General features: G+C 38.7%; 1 protein-coding gene across 3 annotated transcripts in view; it reads right to left on the bottom strand.

The window, feature by feature from the left end:
* LOC122809734 overlaps positions 1 to 15,585 on the bottom strand; it is a gene marked incomplete at its 5' end in the record, with an annotated part of 455,767 nt that overhangs the window by 344,561 nt on the left and 95,621 nt on the right. For all 3 annotated transcript variants that reach the window (XM_044081441.1, XM_044081442.1, XM_044081443.1), the window contains 1 exon segment: positions 8,848 to 8,892. In XM_044081441.1, coding sequence (XP_043937376.1) covers positions 8,848 to 8,892 — 45 coding nt within the window.

Here is a 15,585-nt window from a genome sequence, read left to right as displayed (position 1 = left end):
GAACTGAAAAAGCAAGGAAAAAACAGAGAAGTGAAAAAACTTCCTGAAAACTGGATGGATAGGGATGTGAAGATAAGCATCCTTGACACTCAGACAGACCATGAAAGCTTGGGGAAGAAGATGACGAAACAGGGTCTGAAGGGATAACATCCAGAAGGAAGGGATCTTCAGAAAGCGGTTGAGCTGAGAGAGGTCGAGAATGGGCCACCAGGTGCCTTCCTTCCTGGGAACCAGAAACATTCTGGAATAAAACACCATTCTCTCCTGTGAAGGAGGAACAACTTGAATGGTGCCGTAAGCTAGGAGGCCCTGAAGTAATTCCGGACAAAAAAAGAAGCTACTCCTGAAGAGGTTGGAGGATACCCACGAAGGGAGGAGGGGATTTTCACATCGTGAAGTATCCTTGATTGATGATGGACAGAACCCAAGAGTCTTGAGTGATCCTTAACCAACTAGGAAGGAAGAGAGACAGAAAGACAAAGATATAAAGGAATCAGACTGAGGAAAGGGAAAACCACATAGTCAGATGGAACCTGGTTTGTTTTGAAAAGGAGGTTTTGAGAAGTAGAAGTCTGAGCAGATTTAGTAGGAGGAACCTGCCAAGTATCACATTTACCCCTGGGGGCGGCAAGGCTGTTTGCGAACAAAAGCAGATGTAGAGGCATAATTCCTTTTGAACTTGGGAATAGAAGAGGCAAAAATATGTTTCATTTCCTGTAAGGCCTTCCCCTTATCCTGCAGAGACTTAAAACACTTGTCAGCAACAGAACCATACAGGTTCTTATCATCAAGGGGAGCATCCGACACTTTAGCCTTAATATCAGGCAAAGGCGGGAGACAAAGCCAAGAGTACTGCCTCAACACAGAACCAACAGCAGCAGCAGCACTAGAAGTGGCATCAGCTGCATCATAACTGCATTGAATAGACTGTCAGGCAACTTGGGAAGTGAAGCCCAGTAAAGAAAGGGCCAAGGTCGTGAAGCCCAGTAAAGAAAGGGCCAAGGTCTTCCTTTCCAAATCAAGAAGGTGAGAGACAGCCTGGGAAGAATGACAAAGAGGGGCTAAAATATACCTGGCCATATGGGTCTAGTAATTAATGGTCCTAAAGACCAAAGTAACAGAAGTATAGAATTTTTTGCCTAGCTGTTCTATGGCTCTACTGTCCTTCTCAAAAGGAAGCAGTTTAGTAGAAGGCAAAAGCTGAGAGGGCTTGTCAGAAGAGACAGACACCACAGAGGGGTCAGCAGAAGGACATTCGTAGAGAAACTTACAGTCATCAGGCACCTTATAAACCTGTCAGATTTCTTAGGAGCTGGAGGTTGAGAGTCTGGGGTTACAGAAATAGCAGAAGAGGTATCTAAAAGGGCAGCCAAGACTGGAGGTACAGCAGAGGACTTAGGGGACTCCATCTGGAGGAGTTCATAATACCTCTACCAAATGCCAGAAACCTGAGAGCAGTCCCATTTAAAGTATTCCATCATACCAGAATTAGTATCTCAAATCACAGCTCTTCAGAAGGGGAGTCTGAGATAATAAAGTCTTCGTCTTCAGAGCCATAACCCCAAGGGAGAAGGGGTCTGAAAGGAATAAGCCAAAGACTCTTCCCCAGAATCCAAGTCCTTATCAAAGGAGTCCTGCTCTCTGAGTTTCCTGAATGGGGTAGAGGACCAACGGGGACCAGGTACAGAAACTCCTTGGAGGCTTCAATTATATGAATGCATTAAACAGCCCCTGGGTAAAATCCTGCCATTCACAATGGAGATCCTTAGGAGCAGGAGAAATATACTTAGTCTTTTCTTTTTTCTTTTGAGGAATCCACCCTAAACACCCTAGGAGGTTCAGACCCTTGCCTACATTCAATTAACATAATAGGAATCTCCTCCCAAACAAGTATCTGCAGAACTCCCCCTTGGTACCTCTGAATGGTGTGTGAAGTTGGATCTATGCCAGCCTCTGACATACCAACTGGGGGATTCTCTGGGCCTTCAGCAGCCTTGAGAGAGGTGTCCAGGGGAGGTGGGACAGCAATCAAATCAGACCAAACTCGGCCTTTTTCTTGGTAGGTGGCTGACCTTTGGGACAGGAGGCTTCTGACATCAGACCCTGTGTAAACAATTTAAGCACTGGTTCTCCAGGCAGACAGATGAGGAGAGACAACTATGTAGGGTCTTAGGGACAAACACTTGGCAGATAGGACACTGCATAGGTCGTGAGAAGCACCCAAACAAAAGAGACACTGCTCGTAATGATCTTTATGTGGAATCTGCCTCTCATACTGACATTTTCCCTTTTTTTTGAATGATATGTAAACCACAACACTGACTAAGAAAAAAAAAGATAAGAATAATACCCAGTGGGGCACTTATCTAAAACATGGCTTGGTAACAAGCACAGAAGGAGTGTTCAGACCGACATTCAATGATGGCGTTCGGACAGGCACCAAAGAAATTCTGTGGTATGTACGTTCTTCCATCACCTTTATGCCTTATGACTTGAGCAGGGAGCATAAGTGCAATGTGCAATATCTACTAAAACCTAAGGCTTTAATACTAATACTTAATAAGGCTTTAATACTAGCCAGAAGTTGGACTACTCTTGGCAGGGATCCCTTTAGTAAAGAATCCTGCAACAGTTCTATGGAAGGACATCCAGCAGTGCTAGCAAGACAGCAGCAAGTTTATATTCTGACCAATGCCTATTTCCCTTCTCCTATAGCAGTAAAACAGCTTTGCACCAAACAATAAAAGATTATAAACAGCTAGGCATACAGTTATAACATTAGCTCAAGTATGATATGTAAAGTAAAATCACTTCCCAGGAAGTCTAGGAGTCAGACGTGAAGTCAAACCTACTATTGAGGAACTAGCTACTGGAAGCTGTTGTCATGTAAGATGCTTCCTTCTAATAGAGAGCTCTCTGTGAATATAAAGGTCATGGAGGTCACAGTACATCATCTGTGTCTCTCTGCTGTTTACTGACCACACTAACAAATCCCCTAGCATTACACTATCCTGATAGAAAGGGGCTAGGTACTGCAAAGTTGACTCTCTACTGAAAGCTGGACATTGACAGATTATAGGGCATCACATATCATACTGGTCTCAGCAGACCATGATTTGCAGACTTATAAGCTCCTGATAACCCCCAAATTCACTGCCTGGTAGAAGCAAGACAATAAGCAAAGGAACCCCTCCCCCCCAAAACCAAGTTCAATGGCAGAATACTCATACTGGGAGATGACAAGAGGAACGGCAGCAGAGCACAGGGTGGACAAGGCTTGCTGAAATTAAGTAGACCACTGCCTGGAATTTACATAACCTTTATGAACAGCTAACTCTGCATAGTGAATTCCCTGCTTTAGACTTTCTAGTGGTTTCCTCATCACTAATTTAATATTTAATTTATTATATTACATTTTTCACGTTACACAAGTTCATCATATTGTTATGTAACCTCAACTTTTAGTATTTTTAACATTTCTATACTATACCCATGTTTTATAATTGTTTTATTAGTGATATTTATATATATAAAGATGAGAGTTTTCTGTTTTAAAAAGTTGGATATGAGTCCTTTGCCTCAGTTATAGTATTGCATTCTACTTTGCCTGATTTTAATTAACCTACACAAAGTAGGTGGAGGGAGGGGTGTTGCCTTTAGATGCACTTTGAGAATTGTTTTATCAATTAATTTAATAATTGAATAATTGGTGCATCAGTATTAGTATATAAAGGGTATGGTTTTGTTATAGAGTTGATCTGAAGAAGCGTACGATAGCAGTATGCGAAAGCACTTATCATCCTGTTTTTATCGTGAATAAAATTACCTTATGGACTACAGTTTTGTTTCCTGATTGAATTCCTTCAACGTGGTGGGTTTTACAGCATCAGTTTTGCTGAAATATTCTGTTTTGTTCGCTTTTGGACCCGCAGAGTGTGTGGCATTTATTTGGTTTTCATTTGCTTTTGTTTGCCACACTCTCCCACGTTATGGAGCTTCCTTCCATTGAACTGCCTTTTAATCCGGAGCCGAGGATACCTATTGATGCCTGGAATTCCATTACCAGACAGAATATTAATCCTTTATTGACCCTGGATCTACGCAACCAAAAGAATGTGAGTGGTAGCAATACTGTTAACAATATAGAAGATTTTTATTTGCTATTGAAGGACTTAGAAAATGACTTGTTCAAATATCAGAGACTCATTTGGCAACGTAAGCATATGGAAGCCTGCCTCCATTTTAAGATTGTCCCCAGGGGCATGAGGGTCCTTTGTATGCCCACCTATGGGGACAGTCATCCAGCGTTATTACAGCAGTGGCAGGAATTAAATCTTGAATTGAGTTATAAGTACATTAAACTTATTATAGACTATTTTTCTCCCATTGAGCAACAGTTACTATTCAAAATTGAACAGTTGAACAGTGAGATAAGAGAACGATTTAACAATGAACTTTGTTTAGATAAATTAGACCACTTATATGCACAGATACATTCGTATGGGAACAGGCTTCAGCTCACGAAGCATAGGAAGTTGCTTAGAGACCATAAAGACTTCCAATTGGGTAACGTCTTTGTCTGGCCTAGACGCCCTAATCCGAGCGACGAGGATAATCGGACACGTCATCATTCAGCATCAGCAGAGCGTACGCTCACTAACTTGGAGCATAGCACTCCATTAGTGCGCACTACTGATAGCGATTTACTGAGCAGTAGCTCAGAGGGAGCTTTTATAACTCCCCCTAATGAACCTTTGATTCCAGCTACCGAGCCTTCTATACAGACACCTTTACCCAATCAAGAGGCCAACAACAAGGTTATGGCTCATCTATGCACAGGGGCCATACCTAAAACTCTGCAAATTAACAAAGGAGCGCCTGGTTCCTCTTCTTCTTTTTTTCCTTTACCAGTCAGGACCAACAACCAACGAAGAGGTCGATACAACAGCTGGGACAGGAAAAAGAGGAAATATTCGGAGGACAGCCCACAACAGCGACAACGCAGAAAACAGTAACAAGTTTATGTTTTAACTTATCTAGCATAACATTACCAGACTCTGCTATTAGTTTACTGAATAAGGGGCTTACCTTTGTCCCTTCGCAGGGAAGTAAATTACATGAATTATTAACAGACATTAGAATGTTTGCCAGAAGTCTGGCTTTTAAGTTACATTTTAAGAATAAAGATGGTTTTTTGCCTGTAGGCAATGAAATGTTTACACAATGTAGAAAAAAGAGTATCTATTCTCCACCTCTGCCTATGCATATAGAATGTTTTGTTAGATTGTGTGAAGATGACCTGTATGATTATTTCTACAATGAACATATTAAGAGATGTAAATATTTTAACATGACCAAGGAAGAGAAAGATTCTCTACATTTTCTCTCCAATACTAGTACCCTTACTATCAGGCCGGCAGATAAAGGTGGAGGGATAGTACTTTTAAACACAGAAGATTACATTGCATATATGAATAATATGCTCAAAGATGCATTGACATATGAATCCATTACCATGAATAAAATCAGTGAAATACATGGAGCTATAGAAGAGGTTATTTTCGATATGCTCATGTGTAAACAGATTACGGAAGAACTCTATTCTTACTTCCACAAAGATTTTGTACGTATCCCCACCATAAAAGGACTCCCCAAGATACATAAAAATCTAGATCCACCGCCAATGAGACCCATTGTATCTGGGGCAAGCTGGGCTACAGAGCATATCTCCCTTTTTCTGGAAAAAGTTTTACATCCTTTGGTAGATAAAGTACCACATATTTTGAAGGACACCTATCAACTTCTAGAGTCAATAGAAAAATTGGATTTTAATCTAAATGACTCTGAATATATGTTAATTACCTTAGATGTGAAGAATTTGTTCACCTCCATCCCCAATGAGGAGGGAATACAGGCCATAAGGGAGCTTATGGTACAGGAGAGTGGTTATAGTAATGATAGACAGATTTTAATCTGCCAGTTACAAGATCTTGTACTAACAAATAATGTGTTTTCTTTTGGCACCCAATTATACCAACAGAAGTGGGGGGTAGCCATGGGCACTTCGTGTGCCAACACATACGCTAACCTAGTTGTGTACAGTTGGGAGAAAGAACATCTTTTCCCTCATGATAGTTTTAAAAAGGTTATCGTCTACAAAAGATTTGTAGACGATATACTAATTGTATGGAAAGGGTCCAGAGTGGACTTTAACAGCTTTTTGGACTATCTTGAGAATTCTAGTAATTTTCTGAGTTTCACCATGGACATGTCCAGCACAACCATCAATTTTTTGGATGTGAGTTTGAGCATCCAAGCAGGGGGGCTAGTCCCCTCACTATACAGAAAACCCTGCTGGAAGAACACGCTCCTGAGCTACGACAGCATGCATCCCGGCATGTCTTTCCTGGTATAGTCAGGAGCCAGTTCATTAGAGTAAGCAGAATGTGTAGAGATGAAGCGACTAGGTTAGAGCAAATCGGCCTCATGGAGGAACTGTTTAAGGATAGGGGATATGATAGTAGAATGCTAAAAGATATTAAAGAAGAAATATTGGGTTCTACAAGAGAGATTTTGTGCTCAAATAGGCAGAGAACAAGGGGTACTCACCATAGAACCCTGGACCAAGACAGAGTTAGGCTTACAGTCACTTACACTAATGACTATGCAGCTATAAAGAGAATTATAAGTAACAATTGGAAGGTCCTGATAGTTGACCAAGACACTTTAAGTTTAGTAGGGAATGTACCTAGCATAGCCTACCGCAACCACAAGAACTTAAAGAGATTATTTTGTGACAACTTTAAATCATGTGAAGTACCGGCAATTGTCAATATTAGTAAGAGAGGGACTTATCCCTGCATGAATTGTAACACTTGCAGGTATATAAGCAAAGAACAAGTGTTTATTCATCCTACGCTGAGTCTGACTTTTAAGCCTAGATTTTATGCTAATTGTGAAACGCAGAATTTAATATATCTTGCAACTTGTGAATATTGCACAGCTTTTTATGTGGGGCTGACCAAGAGATCCTTCAAGAAAAGGCTATATAACCACATTTACGATATTCGTCAGAAAAAGGAGCAGAATGCTTTAGCCAAGCATATTATGGCCTACCCGGACCATACATTTTGTTTTAGGGTCTTACAGGTAGTAAAGAAAAGTATTAGAGGGGGGGATCAAGTGAATAACCTAGAGATGGTTGAACTTGAATGGATTTTTAAACTTAGAGCACATGTGCCCCCAGGATTGAATGCTTATGTTTCCCTTAAACCTATATTGAAAAATAGGGATTGATAGTGTTTTTAATTGTTTTTTAGTAGCTATTCAAAGAAGTAAATACTTATACATTTTATTTTATGCATTCAATATGTATGTTTATACTTTTATATTCCTTACATATGGTTCCCTGTAGCCTGTTAGAATAGGATCTGGATCTTTGCTTGCCAGTATCCAATTCTTATATAGTAAACAGTAAAGTAGCAGATAGAAGAATATAATGTTACTTAGGTTACTCATATGAAGTATTTATGTGTTTTCTACTTTTAGTCCTTTTATTAAGTTAATATTTAGTTTCATAAATGAATGTTTATTATTAATAAGCTGTTATATAGAGCATGAACAAAAGTTTGCCTCTTAACAAGTCTGTTGTTTAATATGCTTTATGCTCCATATAGCCAGCTAGATGAAGTTTTTTCTTAAGCTTTGCCTTTAGCATAAGCACATTATGTATCTGTGCATATTTAGCGTTCTTGTTTTAGCATGGTTTCTTAGGAAGTTAGGTGTTTATTTTATTTTAACTTTCTATACTGTTTTCTACTGTCTTATATTACATTTTTCACGTTACACAAGTACATCATATTGTTATGTAACCTCAACGTTTAGTATTTTTAACATTTCTATACTATACCCATGTTTTATAATTGTTTTATTAGTGATATTTATATATATAAAGATGAGAGTTTTCTGTTTTCTGTTTTAAAAAGTTGGATATGAGTCCTTTGCCTCAGTTATAGTATTGCATTCTACTTTGCCTGATTTTAATTAACCTACACAAAGTAGGTGGAGGGAGGGGTGTTGCCTTTAGATGCACTTTGAGAATTGTTTTACCAATTAATTTAATAACTGAATAATTGGTGCATCAGTATTAGTATATAAAGGGTATGGTTTTGTTATAGAGTTGATCTGAAGAAGCGTACGATAGCAGTACGCGAAAGCGCTTATCATCCTGTTTTTATCGTGAATAAAATTACCTTATGGACTACAGTTTTGTTTCCTGATTGAATTCCTTCAACGTGGTGGGTTTTACAGCGTCAGTTTTGCTGAAATAGACTTATAAGCTCCTGATAACCCCCAAATTCACTGCCTGGTAGAAGCAAGACAATAAGCAAAGGAACCCCTCCCCCCCCAAAACCAAGTCCAATGGCAGAATACTCATACTGGGAGATGACAAGAGGAACGGCAGCAGAGCACAGGGTGGACAAGGCTTGCTGAAATTAAGTAGACCACTGCCTGGAATTTACATAACCTTTATGAATAGCTAACTCTGCATAGTGAATTCCCTGCTTTAGACTTTCTAGTGGTTTCCTCATCACTAATTTAAGCAGGAGAGACAAAAAAAATGCACAAATAAAAAGGCACAGAGGAAAAATTAATGCATATATTAAATATTTCATTATTAAATAATTCTCAGCAAGTAAACATCATGATACATTACAGCTTTGAAACAGATTAAGTTTCAGGAACTCAAAACAGGCAATGATTCAAAGCCATTATGATGTGCATGAATGCAAATAAAACTGTGAAGATGTAAAAGTATCCTGCCTACAAAAACGATAGTGTACTCACTTCCACAGCTCTTCTATCTTCTTCTGTACTGCATAGTCCTTGTTGCTAATGACAAACAAAAGGTAAAGTTACTGCTAATCTAAAATGGCACTACATTCAAAACAGAGTACATGTACCACAAAGATGAACAACCAGATGTGGGCTACATCACCCACAATCTGAAAAGTTAGAACAGCCTCTCAAAACTACAATATCCAGCAGTCGTAAAACATCACCACAAATTAAGAGATGGCACCTCCTAACTCCATTAAATAATACAAAACAGAAACCAGGTAACTGCTTCAGGAAACGTCTTGCTTTGCCACCCCCTTACCAGAAACCTTTAAGGAGCACTTATGCTGTGCACACACATACTTCTCTGTGTACTTTTACACTTTTTTAAACTTTCTAGTTTATTGCACAACATGCATTTCCTTGAACACATGACACTTTCATACAGGATTCCCCCTGGAGTTTCTCTGCCTCTACAGCAAATCCCCGTATCAGTTTATAACTCACTAGTACCATCTACAGCACATCCACATGTAATATTATAACTCATTAGTACCATCTAAAGCACACCCCCATGTCATATTAAAACTCATTAGTACTATCTACAGCATATCTCCATGTCACATTATAACTCATTAACACTGTCTACAGCATGCCCCCATGTCATGTTCGAACTCATCAGTAATATCTACAGCACATCCCCGTATCAAGTTATAACTCATTAGTACCATCTACAGCACATCCCCATGTAATATTATAACTCACTAGTACCATCTAAAGCACACCCCCATGTCATATTAAAACTCATTAGTACTACCTACAGCATATCTCCATGTCATATTATAACTCATTAACACTGTCTACAGCATACCCCCATATCATGTTCGAACTCATGAGTAATGTCTACTGCACATCCCCGTATCAAGTTATAACTCACTAGTACCATCTAAAGCACACCCCATGTGATATTAAAACTCATTAGTACTATCTACAGGACACCCCCATCTCATGTTACATCTCAATAATACTATCTATAGCACAACCCTTATTACATTATAACTCACTAGTACTATCTACAGCACACCCCCATCTCATGTTATATCTCACTAATACTATCTACAGCACACCCCTTATTATGTTATAACTCACTAGTACTATCTACAACACACCCCAATATCATGTTATAATTGACAAGTGATATCTATAGCACATCCCCATGTCATGTTATATGTCATCAGTACTATCTACAGCACTTCCTCATGCCATGTTATATCTCACTATTACTATCTACAGCATGCTCCCATATCATGTTATATCTCACTAGTACTATCTACAGCATGCTCCCATATCATGTTATATCTCACTAGTACTATCTACAGCATGCTCCCATATCATGTTATATCTCACTAGTACTATCTACAGCATGCTCCCATATCATCACTAGTACTATCTACAGGACACCCCCATCTCATGTTATATCTCACTAATACTATCTACAGCACACCCCTTATGTTATAACTCACTAGTACTATCTACAGCACATCCCAATATCATGTTATAATTGACAAGTGCTATCTATAGCACATCCCCATGTCATGTTATATGTCATCAGTACTATCGATAGCACTTCCTCATGCCATGTTATATCTCACTAGTACTATCTACAGCATGCTCCCATATCATGTTATACCTCACTAGTACTATCTACAGCACATCCCCATGTTATGTTATAACTCACCAGTACTATCTACAACACACCTCTTTGTCTTGTTATAACTCACTAGCAGTATCTACTGCACACCCCAAGTCCTGTTATAACTCACTAGTACTATCTACAGCACATCCCTTATTATGTTATAACTCACTAATACTACCTACAGCACACCCCATATCATGTTATATCTCACTAGTATTATCCACAGCACATCCCCATGTCATGTCATATCTCAATAGTACTATCTACAGCACACCCCCATGTCATGTAATTACTCACTAGTACTATCTACAGCACACCCATATCATGTTATACGTCACTAATACTATCTACAGCACCCCCCATATCATGTTATATCTCACTAGTACTATCTAGAGCATGCTCCCATATCATGTTATATCTCACTAGTATTATCTACAGCACATCCCCATGTCATGTCATGTCTCAATAGTACTATCTACAATGCACCTCTTTGTCTTGTTATAACTCACTAGCAGTATCTACTGCACACCCCAAGTCCTGTTATAACTCACTAGTACTATCTACAGCACCCCCCATATCATAAGTCACTAATACTACCTACAGCACACCCCATATCATGTTATATCTCACTAGTATTATCCACAGCACATCCCCATGTCATGTCATATCTCACTAGTACTATCTACAGCACACCCCCATGTCATGTTATTACTCACTAGTACTATCTACAGCACACCCATATCATGTTATACATCACTAATACTATCTACAGCACACCCCATATCATGTTACAAGTCACTAGTATTATCTAGAGCACACCCAATCATGTTATATCTCACTAAAACTACCTACAGATCTACAGCTCACCCCTTATTATGTTGTAACTCCCTAGTACTATCTATAGCACACCACCATATAATTGTATACGTCACTAGGACTAAAGTGTTGGCACTACAGCAAGCAGTAAACACAGCATCATAGCCACTGCAATCATGATCTTAGGAAAGGAGAAAACAGGATTCCACATAAACAAAAATAGGCTAGCACTTTAAAGCCCAGATCCTCAGTAATAAGTACTGGAGCAAAATAGTGTTTAGAAAGCATATTAAGTTAAAATGTATCTAAATATCACATTGTACTACAGCTGTGTTGAAAGTGCTAGATGCTGCTGAAGTAGCCATAACATTTTATGAGATAAACATATAAAAGTGCAAGTTTGGGCTTGGCACATAATCCTTGTATGAGCCTAAACTACTCCAGTATTTTGCACCCATGCAACTCTCTGGTTCAAGTCTTACCTTAGTAATAGACAGCAAGCAGTTCTTTGGGAGAATCAACTATCATCTCATCTTCTTATCTCCCTGGGAGTCCCTCAAGGCTCCATTCTTGGTCCTCTTCTTTTCTCATTATTCATCAATGACCTTCAAATAGCCATCCCTCAAACCACCTGTATACAATATGCTGATGATTCTACTATCATATGCTCTGCCAACTCTATATCTGAACTTCAATCTTTAACCCAGACAGCTTTCAACACAGTAGAGGCATGGTTCTCTAAACGGTGCCTTCTTTTGAACACCAAAAAGACCAAGCTACTACTGTTTACAACAAACAGTAAGTCCTCCCCCATAGATTTCTCCATTCAGTCCAGTAATGGCACCCTTATATCCATGGACTCTTCCGCTATACTATTAGGAATTACAATTGATAATAACCTCACCTTTGACAATCACATTAATAACACTATTAAATCTGTTAATAAAAAAACTGGGCTCCCTATATAGGATAAAACCTTTCTTAACTCCAACAGCCAGAATGACTATTGCCCACTCCCATCTAATTTCAACTCTTCTGTATGCAGCACCCATATACACTAATCTAAAAAAAAATAATCTTACCAAACTAGCTAACTCCTACAATAGTATTGCTAGATTTGCCACTGGAAACCCATACAGAACTCAACACTGTCTTAACCTTCACCAACTAGACTGGCTCAGACTAAAAAACCTTGTGATATTTTCCCAACTTACCATCGTTCATAAGATTTTTTACCAACCTAACAACACATTGATACTAAACAACCTTATAGCACCCTATAGGAATCTTGATTCCTTACGGTCCTCCAATAAACTTCTAGCCAGTACCACCAAGACTAACAACGTAGCTGGTGACTCACTGTTCTCGATTACCGCTGGAAAACAATGGAACCTCCTGCCATCTGACCTAACCTCACTTCCATCCCTTCGTCTCTTTAAACAAAGTCTTAAGAAACACCTTAGAACTCACTGGCTATGCCCTTGCTGTTACCCAGACTGATCCTTTGGATTTTTCTTTGTCATCTCTTGACTTCCTACTTTCCTCCACTCTATCCTGTCTACTCCTCTGAATTAGTAGCACCTATAAGTTATCTCTACTACTTAGGCACCAGTTACATACCTTTTCTACTTGGCTATGAATGTATCCTGAAGGTAGTATTCCTGCCATTTTCTTTATACCTCTTCCTTTTTCTACTGTTACCGTCTAACCCTTTGGACATAGTAACTGTCTGGAGTAAACTAGAATAACCAAGGTTTTAAATGTATTCTAATAATGTCTTGGGGCTGCCCTAGATATTCATACTGTAAAATGATCTGTAGGTGTATGATGTATTTATTATAGTGTGTCACATAGTCTTCCCAGAATTTAAACTGTAATACCTTTCTTGTTTATTATAAACATTTTTTTTGTGGTGGTGGTTGTTTATATGTGGAGCTTTTCTCCCCGGGCCTCTACTGAAAAAGGAAATATATCCAGCTGGACCAGCCAGGTCAACAAATGTAAAATAAAATAAATAAATAAATAAATAAATAAGTATTTTGACAGTTAATTTAAATATACATTTTCTTTGAAATAATTCTTACTGATGGAGGAACCTAGGAATGTTCTACAAAACACATGATTGTGTTTCTTGGGGAAGCAAAACCCAACACAGCCTCGATACAGGACATTGCATTTCCACCCTCGCTCTAAATGCTATCATCTCTGAACTTGCTGTACCACAGAGTTAAGCGGAGGTTCTTCCTTGCAATAACTCCATTTGAACAATATGAAGTTCTACAAAGAAACTGAAAATGCAGATCCTGCACACAGTTTCCAGCCAGTTCATCAATTTCTTTTTCTGAAGTCTCTAAATAATAAGAAATAAGTTAAAACGAGGGTGAAAGTCACTCACATGCAACTTAGTCATCTTTTTACTGATAGAGCAGGCAAGTATTGCCAGGGATTTTGTCAGCCAATATCAGGTATATAAGACTGGATGTTCTAAGATAGTGAAAAGCTTAAAAGTTGTATTTCAATTTAAACTGTAAACATTACAGTTTTTTTAATTTGGCAAAGTCCAGATTTACTTTCACTATAAACATTTAGTGTATGCATCCACCTTCTGGTTTTATTTCACAATGGTGCTTAGTTGGCAGCATTTTAAGGACATTCTTCTATTATTTATTTAGTACTATCCAAGTTGCAAAAACATTCATGTTGATCCTTTTAAGGATGGTACACCACTAAAACCTCAACTTTCATGTAATACTTTGCCTGAGAAAGAAAGCAGGCACAAGTAAAAAGAGGTTACAGAAATTATTTTTCAAAAATAGTCCAAAAAACCTAAGTTTCAAAAACTGAAGCTGGTCTCTACTGGGAACTCTACCAAAAGACTGTGCATGCCAGAAATACCCTCCTTCCATGAACAAAGGAGAACTAGCAATGCTTCATCACTTCTATCTTCTCCTTGCTACTTCTGGCAGGCACCCACACCAGTAATCAAACTCAGGTGATCAAGAACACGGGCAAGGGGTTCCTCTATGCCAACACAGTTGGTCAATCAGAAGATTTACTGGAACTGAAGAGTGTGTTAATTTGGAGGGATACCAATACATTTTAACTGTTATGTAGACAGTGTTGTGACAGCCTGCTTATTACTGAATAATAATTAAAAGCTTTGATTCATTAAATATTTATTAACATTTGTTAACTGGGTTTGTTCAGGCCCATTTTCAGTGGAGACCCAAGGAGAAAAGCTCTAACACATAAACAAATTACAGAAATTCAAACTTTAGAATTAAAAATGTAACAGCAGCCTGTTATACAAGAAAGTTAAAAAATAAAATAGCAATGCATGCACATAATTGTTTACAGTGAAACACATACATTTACTTATATACAAGAAGAATTTTGACCAACAGTACTGATTTAGTATCTTTAGTATGAATCGAAAATAATGGAGTACTTAGATGAGAGGGAAGGGAGTAAGAGAGGTAAAATGGAGGGGCACTAGGTCTGAGGTGGAGTATAGACAGAGATGAAAGAAGAGAGAGCAGGACAAGATGAAGGCTTATAAAGAACAAAGTGTAGCACCTGATGTTGAGATAGTAGTAGAAGTTGGGGAGAATTCAAGCCACTAGACTGAGTTTAGGGCAAGGCAGTGATGTGAATTGTAAGGAGAGTTTGTGACAAACCTAGCTATCTTATGGTAGGTTTGTTGGAGTTTGTTCAAGGTTGTGGTTTGAATGTTAGTGAGCACTGGAGCAGCATATAGTAGGGAGGGGAGAAGCAGGGCATGTGCAAGAGAGTGTTTAGCATTTGTGGTGAGAATTTTTTTATTGCAGTACAGTAAACCAAGTTTCTGGTGTGTCTTTTGTATACATTGGAGCATGTGCAGATTGAATTTAAGTTCATCGTCAAGGAGTTTTGTGCGAGTTTCGGGTTGGATTATTGTATTGTTAGAGGATGTAATAGCAAAGGTGGGTTTGTGGTGAGTGAGAGACCAGGGAAGAAAGAGTAAGAGTTTGGTATTTTTGGGATTGAGGATAAGTAGATTACTGGACAGCCACTGTTCTGTGGATAGAAATCATGTTGAGTTAGAGTGTGGAGTTCAGAGATTTTGTCTGAGGTGGAGATGAGGATTGAGTCATCAGCATATTGGATGAGGTTGCATTCTTTACAAGATGTGTAGAGATCATTGGTAAAAAATGTCGAACAGGAGGGGACCCAGAATAGACCCTTGCAGTACACTG

The sequence above is a fragment of the Protopterus annectens genome, chromosome 8.part0 (genome assembly GCF_019279795.1).
Source record: "Protopterus annectens isolate FY-2018-M chromosome 8.part0, PAN1.0, whole genome shotgun sequence".
In the NCBI taxonomy this organism is placed as follows: domain Eukaryota; kingdom Metazoa; phylum Chordata; order Ceratodontiformes; family Protopteridae; genus Protopterus; species Protopterus annectens.
Note: the sequence above shows the minus strand (reverse complement) of the source record. Positions and strands in the feature narration are given on the sequence as shown.